General features: G+C 41.1%; 1 protein-coding gene across 3 annotated transcripts in view; it reads left to right on the top strand.

The window, feature by feature from the left end:
* NUP214 (nucleoporin 214) overlaps nt 1-13086 on the top strand; it is a 109590-nt gene that overhangs the window by 77686 nt on the left and 18818 nt on the right. For 2 of the 3 annotated variants that reach the window (XM_060200396.1, XM_016191385.2), the window contains 3 exons: nt 1343-3169; nt 4566-4636; nt 10395-10551. In XM_060200396.1, coding sequence (XP_060056379.1) covers nt 1343-3169; nt 4566-4636; nt 10395-10551 — 2055 coding nt within the window. The remainder of the gene's footprint in view (nt 1-1342; nt 3170-4565; nt 4637-10394; nt 10552-13086) is intronic. The other variant, XM_060200395.1, reaches the window with a different exon arrangement.

The raw sequence follows: 13086 nt of genomic DNA on the forward strand, positions 1-13086 counted from the left end.
CTTTATTGGAAAAAATGTTGATGTACAAGACTGTTGTTGTCATAAATGCTCAGTTATACAGTTTAATATTTCAGTGCGCAAGGACCCAGGTTCAAGCCCCTGGTCCCCACCTGCATGGAGGAAGCTTCACAAGTGGTGAAGTAGGGCTGCAAGTGTCTCTCTATCTCCTCCCCCTCTCTCAGTTTCTCTCTGTTTCTATCCAATAGTAAATAAATAAATAAATATTTTTTTAAAAGACTTATCTTGGGCTGGCAAAAAGTTTATTTGGATAATTATATATTATACGCATGGCAAAAAGTTTATTTGCCATGTGTATAATTCATTTTCCAGCCTGATCCCTATTGGATTAAAGGAAGCTTCGGTGCTGTGGTTTCTTACCTTCTCTCTTTCTGCTTCTCTTTTTCTTTTTTAAAATAATTTTTAAAACTTTATTTAATGAAAGAGGGAGAAAGAGCCACTCTGGTACATGCAATACTGGGGATGGAACTTGGGACCTCATGTTTGAGAGTCCAACATTTTAGCCACTGTTACCTTCCCAGTCTGCCTCACTCTTTTCCCTTCCTGTTGCTTCCCGTCCCCATCCCCATCCCTTCTTTCTCTTTCTTTTTAATTGTATTGTTATTTATCTGTCTATTTTTTACCAGAGCTCTGGTTTATGATGATGATAGGGATTGAACCTAGGGCCTCAGAGCCTCAGGCATAAAATTCTCTTTGCATAACCATCATGCTGTCTCCCTACCCTTGTCTCATTCTTTCTCTAGGGGAAGAAAGGGGTAAAAAGTCAGCTCAGAGCATTGAAGCCCCAGATATGAGAAAACACACACCCGCTCTCTCTCTCTCTCTCTCTCTCTCTCTCTCTCTCTCTCTCTCTCTCAATATCGGTTTCTTTTTCACCTCAGTGAGATTACTAATACAGAGCTATATTCCCATGGAGAGGCATTCATCCTACCCTCCCCAAGGAAAAGTGTTGTTAGGACAAGCTATGTCTAACTTATCAAGAGAGGAGAAAGGCTTTGACTTAGAAATTGAGTCACGGTGCAAAGTGCAAGGACCAGCTTAAGGATCCCGGTTCGAGCCCCTGACTCCCCACCTGCAGGGGAGTTGCTTCACAAGCGGTGAAGCAGATCTGCAAATGTCTTTCTCTTCCCCTCCTCTCTCCATTTCTCTGTCCTATCCAACAACAACGACATCAATAAACACAACAATGTTAAACAATAAGGGCAACAAAAGGAAAAAAATATTTTTTAAAAAGAAATTGAGTCACTAGAAATGTGATAGGTCACATTTTGCAAAATCCAACTCCTTCAACCCACTTGCTAATTTTTTTTTTTCTCTTGGCTAGGAGCAATGCTCACTAAGGAGTCACAACAGCTGGACCCATTTCCACTAACTGGGGGAAGCAAACCTTTATATGAGACCGTTCCTGAAAGCTCACCTCCCTCAGGAATCACAATGTCAAATACCACCACCAGCGCTGCTGTGTCTTCTCCAGGAGAGGCTACTCCATCGTGCAGCAGACCTGTGGCACCTTCTGGGATGTCTCTTTCTGGCACCTCTGGCAAGCTGGAAACTCCATCATCTAAATTGGGAGAGCTCCTATTTCCAACTTCCTTGACTGGAGAGACTCTAGGAAGTTTTTCAGGATTGCGAGTTGGCCCAGTAGAGGATTCTACAAAGCCAGCCAGCAAGCCCTCAGCAACAAGCCTAACTACAGCCCAGCCACCCAAGGCTTCAGCTGTCTCCTCAGGTTTTAGTCTTACCAGCCCCCCAGTGTTAGGAAAAACTGTGGAGCCCCCTTTGACCTCTTCTGTAACCACCAGCCCAGCAGCATCTACTAGCACTAGTAGTAATAGCTCTGCTAGCATGTTTGGCATTTTGCCCTCAACCAGTGCAGGCTCCTCAGGGGTGATGAGTTTTGGTGGGATCTCTCTAAGTGGTAGCAAAACTGTTTTTTCATTTGGAAGCCAACAGACAAGTAGTATAGTGACCCCCTCTGCCCCTCCACCTGCTACCACTGCTACCCCTCTCCCTGCATCATTCCCTACCTTATCATTTGGTGGTCTCCTGAGCTCAGCCGCTGCTCCCACCCTGCCTGTCTCCTCTGGTAAAAGCACAGAGGAGACCACATTGTCAGCTTTGCCTGAGAAGCCAGGCAATAGTGAAGCCTCAGCGCCAGCTGTGTCACTCCCAGGGCAGCAGCAGCCGGCCCTGCTTCCCCAGGCTCCTCTGCAAACTTCTGACTCTGTGAGGAAAGAACCCATTCTCACGTCACCTGTAGTCAGCAGCGTAGTCAGCACCCCCACTACTGTTGCATCCAGTACCAGTCTCACAACACCTTCTACAGAGGTGACTCCCACAGCCCCTACAGTCTCTGATATTCAGGCAGAGCCAGCATCTCCTGCTGCAGCCCTTTCAGTGTCGGGGACAACTGCTGTCACACCAACCACCATCCCAAGTGTGGACTCTGTTGCTGCAGAAACATCAAGCCCTCCCACAACTTCTACTGCTATTTCTAGTATTGCTTCAAGCCCAGTTACAGAGACAGCAGTGTTTGGCACTGTCACTTCTAGCTCATCTGTCTTTCCTCAACCACCTACAGCCAGTTCTAGCTCAGCTTTCAGTCAGCTTACTAGCAACACTGCTACTTCCCCCTCCAGCACCCCTGTTTTTGGGCAAGTGGCAGCCAGCACTGCACCAGGCCTTTTTGGGCAGCAGAACAACAGCATAGCCAGCACAGCAGCCACCACAGCACAGGTCAGCAGCTCGGGATTTGGCAGCCCAGCCTTTGGCACTTCTACTACAGGAGTCTTTGGACAGACCACCTTTGGACAGGCTCCAGCCTTTGGGCAGGTGACCAGTACCCCTGCGAGCAGCTTCTCATTCAGCCAGCCCGCTTTCAGTTCTACGACCCCATTTGGTCAGTCCACTTCTTCCACCCCCACGTCTACCAGTGGGAATGTGTTTGGTGCCTCTTCAAGTACCAGTAGTTCTAGCTCCTTCTCCTTTGGACAGTCTTCTGCCAATTCAGGAGGGGGACTATTTGGCCAAAGCAGTCCTCCTACTTTTGGGCAGAGTCCTGGTTTCGGGCAGGGAGGCTCTGTGTTTGGCAGTACCTCAGCCACCACTACGACAGCATCATCCTCTGGGTTTAATTTTTGCCAATCTTCAGGTAAGAATATAAGGGGAAAAATTATATGGCTCTCTGCAATTTGTATCACTCCAGAAAATTTGTCTTTTGTTATTAAAGGAAAGAAAGGGAGAATAAATAACAAATACTACATAAAGTCCAGAAAGGGGCCTGGAGCACTGATGATCTCAAGAGTATCTTTGATCTAGTCACTGGAGCTCCCCTTCTGCTTTGTGGCAAGTTTTCCATTTGATAGCCACCAGGGTGCAACTGCCACAGGGAAAAAACTAGCACCTTTAGTTTAAGGTCATGCATGGCAAGTAGGAAATGACTCATAAATATGTGGCTTTTCCTTTAATTTAAAAGATGCTGAGAGATCAGTGTGCTAAAAGCTGTCAAACATCAAGACAGTTAACCTACTGTCATCTAATGCCAGGGTGCCAGGCAGTGGCGCCCCAGCTTAAGTGCGCAAGGATTACACATTACAGTGCGCAAGGATCCAGGTTCAAGCCCCTGGTCCCACTTGCAGGGGGGGAGAGCTTCATGAGTGGTGAAGCAGAGCTACAGGTGTCTTTCTCTTTTTCTTCTCTATCTCCCCCTTCCCTCTCAATTGCTCTCCATCTCTACTCAATAATAAATAAATAAATAGATAGATAGATTTTTAAAAATCTAATAATGGCAGTAATGCAGCCAAAACCAGACTCTAATTCTGCCAGTATATTATACTTCTGATAACATCTTGCTTGCTAACAGGGCAATACTGACTTTTAAAAAAAAAAAACAGGGATTTTTTTTTTTTTTTTTTAGTTCGTGCATGTGTCCATCTGTCTGTCCCTTAAGCTTTACACCAGGATAATTTCATTGCTCCCAGCAAACTCCTCAGCCCCCCACCTACACTTTTGTTCCAAATAGAAATTGAAAGGCAGAGAGGAGAGACACTGTAGCAGTGCTCCACTGTGCCCACCCCTGGCCAGTATACTTTTTCAACCCAGTACCTCAGCCACATGGAAAAAATATATACCCTGAATAAATCTGTTATTTGAAATGTGAGGGACTCAGAGAATAGAAATATCTGTAATGTTTCAGACAGTCATTGGAAAGACATTGTGCCAAGTAAAAATCTAAGAAAAAGCTACTCAGTGTATACTGTCTTACTAGTCCCCACCACATAGACTTTGGTAGGAGAAAAGGATACAGTCCTTGGAACTTTGGGATTTATACTATTTTTTTAATGTTCCCAGAAGAAAGGGGCCTTTAAGGTAAGTAAGAATTTGCTCCATTTTCTAGGCAGGGACCCAGATTTTTTTCATGAGTTGATGTATTTTAGGTTATCTTAGCATGCCTGAGTTCCATGTGTGTGGGGGCGGGGGAGGGCGATGACACACTTTGATGTTGTAAAATATAATCCAAGTTAAAATGTTTACTTTTAATTTTGCAGGGTTTGGATCTAGTAATACTGGTTCATTGTTTGGTCAAACAGCCAGTTCTGGTGGAACAGTCTTTGGCCAGGTAAATATGTCTGTCTGTCTTCATTTACATCAACATGTAGCATTCCCATTCACATTGTTCTATATAAATTTGTGTTTTATGCCTAAACCCAGGAAATAGTCATTGTGGTTCTTAAATTCTTTATCTCCCTTGGGGACATAGAAGTCTTAGCTTCCCGTTAGTAGTACTGTAGATGCTAAGAGTGGTTTTTTTTTTAAATAAAGAGACTATCTGCAATGACTGTGTTACTGTAGTATGTAGTCCCAGAATTCCTTCTGGTGGCCTGAGTTGTTTGATTCGTATAGATGGATGTTTCCTGTGTTCATTTCCTGTATTCAGCTTGCTTTTAAGTACTTTAATAACAACAACAACAAAAGTACTATATTGGGATCACCTGATTAAATGCATATAGTACTATATTATTTTATTTGATAGGACAGAGAGAAATTGGGAGAAAGAGAGTAAAGAGGTAAAAAGGACGAGAACACCTGAAACTTTCTCCCTGCAGGTGGGGACTGGTGGCTTGAACCCAATTCCTTATGTACTTTGGTAAGTGCTTTCAGGGAGTCAGGCAGTAGCACAGCAGTTTAAGCGCACATGGCCAAAGCGCAAGGACCGGTGTAAGGATCTGGGTTCGAGCCCCCGGCTCCCCACCTGCAGTGGAGTCACTTCACAGGTGGGGAAGCAGGTCTGCAGGTGTCTGTCGCTCTCTCCCCCACTCTGTCTTCCCCTCCTCTCTCCATTTCTCTCTGTCCTATCCAACAACGACAACATCAGTAACAACAACAATAATAACTACAATAACAATAAAAAATAAGGGCAACAAAAAAGGGAAAATAAATAAATATAAAAAACATTGAAAAAAAATAAGTGCTTTCAACTGGGTGTGCCATTTCTCAACCCCTTTTAAGTGCTTTATACAATTTGACTCAGGTAAAAACTAGTCCTTCTCTGAGTTAGGTGCTTACCCCCTAACGAGTGGTGAAACAGGGCTGCAGGTATCTCTCTGTCTCTCTTCCTCTCTACCCCTCCACTGCCCCTCTCAATTTCTCTGTCTCTATCCAAAAATAAATAAGTAGAAATATTTAAAAATAAAGTAATCTCTAGACCTCAAATCATTTTTAAGAACATTTATTCCCATACCTAGGTTAGTCACATAAAGAAACAAGGAAATATGGACAAAAGCCAAACAGAAAAGAAAAAAAATTAAATGTAAATTTAGACTTCCTGGGCACTAAAGCAGCTGTTTTAACTGTAGAAAGAAGTGAAAGACAAACTTAAAAATACAATAAATAGAAAATCATAACAGCTTTCCAAAAGAACCAGAGATTCTAGAAAAAGTGTAATAATTAAAATTTAAAACTCAGCAGATTAGACCCAGCTGGAAAGAACAGTAGTTTACTAGAAAAGCAGTTAGCAGACTTTTTTTCTAAAGGGCTAGATAGTAAATGCCATAGACTTTGAGGGCTACATACAATTTATCATGTATTCCACTCTGCCATTATTCCAGAAGCTGCCATAAATAGTAAACATTTGTGTGCATGTATATAAATGAGCATGATTATATTCTAATAAAACAGACCCAACTTGAATTGACCCTTGAAGTAGGTGAATTAACTTTCCTGAAATGAATCTTAGACGATAAAAGAAGATGGAAAAGATAGGTCCCAGGATATAACTCAGTGTTAAGCACAAGTGTTTCATGCTCGAGGCCCCAGGTTTAATTTCCACCACTGCAATATGCAAGAGTTGAATGGTCCTCTGAGGTTCGCCCTCTTCTCTCTCATATGTAAATAAAAATTAGAAGAAAGAATAAAAATCTTTTTTTTAAGATTTTATTTATTTATTAATGAGAAAGATAGGAGGAGAGAGAGAGAGAGAGAGAGAGAACCAGACATCACTCTGGTACATATGCTGCCAGGGATTGAAGTAAGGATCTCATGCTTGAGAGTCAAATGCTTTATCCACTGCGCTGCCTCCTGGGCCACAGAAAGAATAAAAATCTTGAGAGAAAATCTAACATTTAACCAGAAAGAGAAAAGGAAATAGCAATGTGAGGAAATACTAACAAGAACAGAAATCTGTAAAACTAAGAGAAAACAGTAACTTACAGATTCAGAAGTCCAACAGATACTAAACGATATGTGAAAGAAAAGTGAAACTGTAGCAAAACAAAAGTAAAATATTAAAGATTATTATGCTCAAAGCAGCAGTACTTGGACTGATAGCTCACTTCTTGACAGTTACAATGAAAGCCAGAGTCTATGTACTTAAATAAGTTCCTTGTCTCTTTTTTTTTTTTTTTTTTCCTAAACGCTGCTCAGCTCTGCTAGGGATTGAACCTTGGAGCTCAGAGACTCAGGCATGAGAGTCATTTGCATAACCATTATGCTGTCTTCCCAGTCATGTACTTCAGGTTTCTAAACCCATCAAAAATATCTTTCTATTTAAAAAACATTTTTAGTGGGAGTCGGGCAGTGGCACAGTGGGTTTAAGCGCATGTGGCACAAAACACAAGGACCCGCGGAAGGATCCCGGTTCGAGCCCCCGGCTCCCCACCTGTAGGGGAGTCGCTTCACAGGCAGTGAAGCAGGTCTGCAGGTGTCTGTCTTTCTCTCCCCCTCTCTGTCTTCCCCTCCTCTCCCCATTTCTCTCCGTCCTATCCAACAATAACAACAGTAAGAACTACAACAATAAAACAAGGGCAACAAAAGGCAATAAATAAATAAATATTAAAAAATATTTTTAGGGTGGAAATGATAGCATAGGGGTTATGCAAACAGGATCTCATGCCTGAGACTCTGAGGCCCCAGGATCAATTCCCACACCACCAGAAGCCAAAGTTAAGCAGTACTCTGGTAAGAATCAATAAATATTTTTTAAATATTTCTTCCATGAAGTCAAGACATTTTGAGACAAATACTGAGAGAATGTCTATCAAACCTAAAGAACATTCTAAAGGGGATTCTTTAGCTGATTTTTCAGAAAGAAAATTTTGTCTCCCTAAAATTATGATGCTAATTTCAGGATAAAATGAGTCACAAAATAGGAAAAGTATATGCTATGTAACCATCAGAGTTCTTGTATTTAGACTGTATAAACAATACAAAAAGAAATAAACAACTACATCCCCTCCCACTGACTAAAATTGAAAGGACTGCTATTACTCTGTACTGTGGAAAAGTAGAATAACTATATCCCTAGTGGACTAATGGGAATGTACATTCATACCATCCCTCTAGAAAACCATCAGACAGTATCAAAGTCAGAAGTCTATAAAACCCCTGTTGATCTAACAAATCTACTTCTGGATATATAGCCAAAAGATAGGAGTAACATTAGTTCACCAGAAGATAAGGATATGAATGTTCATAGCAGTAGATTCATAATAACTAAAAGCAAGAAGCAACCTAAAATGCTTATCAACTGAAGAATGCATAAATACATTGTGTTGTATTTATACTGTTCATATGAAATAAAATGGGTGACTTCCACAGACAAAGAGTCAAATTCAAGCAAAACTGACCTATTATGGTTGGAATCATAGTAATAATTTATTCTAAGGCATTAAAAAGAGGTATAAAGGAAGACTGTAAAGTACTCGCAATGTTTGATACATTGAAATTATAGCCAAAGGGCCAACAAGCATAACCTACCAAAATGGACTTGTGTATATGTGCACATTAGTTGTTAAGTCTTCCTTTCAGAGACATTTTACTAGCCATCAAAACCTATGCTTGTGGGGGGAGCCGTATGCTTGTTGATTAAATGGATTTCCAAGTTTCTATCCATCATCAAGTGTAATAAATAGTTACTGTTGAGTTTGAAGGGGGGGTCGAGGGAGGAAGAATAAGAGGCTAGCAAATTCATTAAGTATATCATCATCCTCAAGCGAAAATTAGTTTGTCATGTTCAAGACACAAAAACCAATGTGACTATACCAAATGAGGGAGAAGGTGGTAAAAGATAATGTCAGGGAGGGGCAGGGGACAAATCATGGAATTGGGAGGGGGGTGTTGTTTGTTTAGCAGGAATGAATGATTGAGTGGCCTTTTTAAGGCAGTATTCTAACTGTTGTGTGAACGTCATTGGTAGTGGAAACAAACTGCCTGTAAAGGTATATATGTCCTGGTGGAAAGATTAAGGGTAGGTGGCTCACATCGGTGTGGTAGCTATGTCTCTCAGAGGATAGTGCTGGGGGCAGGGGGTGTTCAGAGATAGCATTTGTAGGTTTGATTTTTGTAGGAATTAAATAATCTCTTGTAAAGTGCCTAGAAAAGTAATTGACTCATAGAAAGGGCTCAGCCATTGGTCTGTGTTGTTGTTAAAATGCTAAATAGAGGCACTTCTATAAAAGATTTATTATGGGAGAGAATGTGAGAAGAGGGAGAAAGAGGAAGAGAGCACTGCTCAGCTGTGCCATAAGGTAGTGCAGGGGACTAACCTTCAGCCCGTGGGGTCTCAGGCATGGTGCTTCAATAGTCTGAGTTATCTCCCCAGCCCAGCAGCCATCTTGTGAGCTTTTAAAGTCATTGTGCTCCTTAGCTCATTAAATTCATTCACCATTTTGAGATCGTTTCATTATTTCAGTTCTACTGATGAGGTCCTCTACACCGTGATGCCCTCCCCTCTTTAAGGGAGCACCTGTGATGTTTTCTAAAAATTCATGTTATTCTGCCTCCCTTGAGGCAAAGAGATGTCCCATTTACCTAATATTAGTGATCCCTCAAATCTGGCACTGATACTCCTTAAAGATTCAACTTCCAGACAGAAATAAAGTGTCTGGTGCCTGACAGCTTTGAGTCAGCATGTGCCCCTGAGTTAGCACATCCTCTGAGCATAAGATTTGCAGACTTGGACGGAATTCAGCTGTGGTCATCATTTCAACAATGGAGCTAATTTAAGCTTTTTTTCTGCAGCACTGGGAAAGTCATTATGAAATAAAAGTGCATAAATTGGGAGAAAAAAACAGTGTAAATCATTTATCATCCATTGCTGATGAGTTCAACCACATAACTAGAGAACTCAAAATAATTAGTGCTCATAATGGCCTACAAATGTTTTTAAACTTTTTTTTTTTTAAACTTTTTTTTTGTTTTAAACTTTTTTTGTTTTTAAACTTTTTTTTTTGGGGAGAGGGTGCTTTTTAAGAGATTGGTTTTTCTTTTTATTTTATTTTATTTATTTATTTTCCCTTTTGTTGCCCTTGTTTTTATTGTTGTTGTAGTTATTATTGTTGCTATTGATGTTGTCATTGTTAGATAGGACAGAGAGAAATGGAGAGAGGAGGGAAAGACAGAGAATGTGAGAGAAAGATAGACACCTGCAGACCTGCTTCACCGCCTGTGGATCGACTCCCCTGCAGGTGGGGAGCCAGGGGCTCGAACCAGGATCCTTGTGCCCATCCTCACGCTTTGTACCACGTGCGCTTAACCCACTGTGCTACCGCCAGACTCCCCAGATTGGTTTCTCTATTGGTATCTTGTCAAGCAGAAGTAAGTGCAGGCAGCAAGGCAAATAAACTTAGAATTTCTACCTGTCATAAATCATGTTTTCAAAGACCCATGAATGTGGACTAGCTTGAGACCTTATAGTCTGTAGGAAGTCCCTATGCAGAGACCAGTTTCTATTGTGGTTGTTAGAATACCCAGGCCAGCACTAATCACATTTCTCTCGTTTTCCCCATTTGTACTAGCTGTGAGCTCCTTTCCATGGATGTGACCTGCCATTTATGATGGCCTCTTATCCTATCTCACTTCCTGCCCCTTTTGTTTTTTAGCAGTCATCCTCTTCCAGCAGTGGCGTGTTTGGGTCTGGAAACACTGGAAGAGGGGGAGGTTTCTTCAGTGGCCTTGGAGGGAAACCCAGCCAGGATGCAGCCAACAAAAACCCATTCAGTTCAGCCAGTGGAGGCTTTGGCTCTACAGCCACCCCAAGTAAGTTAACTTTTCCCAGTCTCTCATGTCCTAATCACAATGTCATCCTCATAGTGCTACCAGTGCTCCAATGACAAATAGAGAAAGTAAAAAGATCTGGAAGGTCCACTTAAAGTATATGCCCCAATGCAATGAGTTTTGTTTTTTTATTTTCCTTTCCCCTTTTTTTTTTATATTGAGGTTTCCTATACAATCATGAAAAGACATCACAGCTTCAGAAAGATCTGTGTACGCTCCTCTCTCAAGGCCTAAAATACTCTACTTCCATGCATTAAAATGACTGCAAGCAGACAGACAGAAATGAGAGCAGAGCAAGACAAGTGTGCTTGGAGAGGGAGCATCTGGATTTTCATTTACTTAATCCTTTTGAATTTGCTTTAAAATCCAGCTCTACTAGAGAAGTGTCACCCAAAAGTTAAAGCCTGCTTTTCTCATCTATATTTGTTGTTTTACTTCCTCATCTAGAGCTGTGTCTTTCTGATGGCACTTTCTTCTCCAACTAATTTTGAAAATCTTTGTTGATTTGCATATTCATGGTGGGAAACGAAAGAAATTTGCCTGTTTAAAGCTTTTTTTTTTTTTCTTAAATAACATGCTGCTGATAGAAGCTAAGATGGGAACTTGGGAATCTGTCATCTTTATCTTAGTGTCTCATTTTGTTTACTGTGCAGGAAGATTCTCCCTGCTGTGCCATCCAAGACCTTAATGGACCGAGAGCTAATGTTCTATAGACATGACAGCTATGTCCTTAAAATTATGTAGTTAGAAGTAAAACTCTATCCCAGGTCTCCTGGACTCACAAATCAGTTATTTTGATGTCACTTTCCATTCAGGTATATATAAGGAAAGATTAAGTCATACCTCTTGACTCATAAAATGACATAATCAGACATTTTTATTCTTGAGCTTTCAGTCTGCCGGGAGGAATTTAAAATCCTAGAATGAAGGGATCTTGGAGTCTAGTAGTTTTCCAAGACTAGTTTTACATATGAACTCTTTATCAGAATCCTGATATGTAAAATGGATAAACATACATTTATTCAGGGAGTTGGGCGGTAGCGCAGCGGGTTAAGCGCATGTGGCACAAAGTACAAGGACCGGCATAAGGATCCCGGTTTGAGCCCCTGGCTCCCCTCCTGCGGAGGAGTCTCTTCATAGGTGGTGAAGCAGGTCTGCAGGTGTCTATCTTTCTCTCCCCCTCTCTGTCTTCCCCTCCTCTCGATTTCTGTCTGTCCTATCCAACAATAACGACATCAATAATAACTACAACAATAAAACAACAAGGGCAACAAAAGGGAATAAATAAATACATAAATATTTGAATATATTCAGAAGCAGGAATCAAGAACCAGAGATATACCTGATTGGTTTCCCATTTTCCCCAGCTATCAGCATAGAAGTTTAATACTCCGTAGCACATACTTTGAGGGGGAAAAATGTGATCCTTATTATAGCATTTCCAATTAGCCAGAAAGTAACAGAACCAGAACTCAGTCAGATTATAAACACTGTGCCCAAAAAACACAGCATTTGGCACAGACTAGACATTTGCTAACAAACTAATTAGAAATGTGAGTTTATCCATAGCTTTCCAAAAATATCATCTTGGAGATTATGTTACTAGCCTATTTTGTTTAAACTTAGGTGTGTCATATTGTAAGCATTCGTTCCTCTTGGATGTTTAACCTCTAATGCTGTAACTCTGAACTATCAAGGAATTGTTATCTCTCAATTGCATCACTCATTGCACACTTCTCAATTCTGTGCTTAGTGATATTGTATTGAGCAGCCTGAAATAAGCTATAGTAGTTGTAGCATTTATACCATGGAAATTAGTACTACAGGTATGACCCCCTCTCCACTTCCCCATGGCTGTTATGTTCTCATATACCACTGTTTCTAATTCTTTAATTCTGGTCTCAATTAAGCACATTTAGCATCACAGGACAGGACTTACATACATGAAGTCTCAAATTCGGTTCCCACATACATATATGCCAGTCTGAGTGAGTGGCCCGCCTCTCCCACTTCTCTCCCTCTCTCTCAAAAAATTAGCTTACCTATTCTTAATATCAGACATCTGCTAGCCTGAATGTTGGTTCTTGTTATTATAAACAAGCTGTTTGGATCTGGGGAAACAGCATAATGGTTCTGCAAAAAGACTTTCATAACTGAGGTTCCAAGGTCCAAGGTTCAATCCCCAGCACCACCATAAGCCAGAGATGAACAGTACCCTGATCTTTCTTTCTCTCTGTATCTCTCTCATCTAAATAAAACATTAAAAAAAAAAAACTAGCTGTTTTCAAACTATTTTTAAAGAGTACAGAAAAGACCTAATATTTTATTTTGAAAAACTAAACACGTGATTTGATAGTGAAAGGGAAGTTAGCCTGTAGCCCCAGGACCCAGTGTGGGGTAAGAGGAAGGAACAGGATCAGGAAGTAGCTTGCCCAGTAGAGTGTACACTTTTCTGTATATAAGGACCTGGGTTTGAGCCCCTAGCCACCACAGGGTAGCATCATACACAGGTGGTGT

Source organism: Erinaceus europaeus, chromosome 10, assembly GCF_950295315.1.
Source record: "Erinaceus europaeus chromosome 10, mEriEur2.1, whole genome shotgun sequence".
Classification (NCBI taxonomy): domain Eukaryota; kingdom Metazoa; phylum Chordata; class Mammalia; order Eulipotyphla; family Erinaceidae; genus Erinaceus; species Erinaceus europaeus.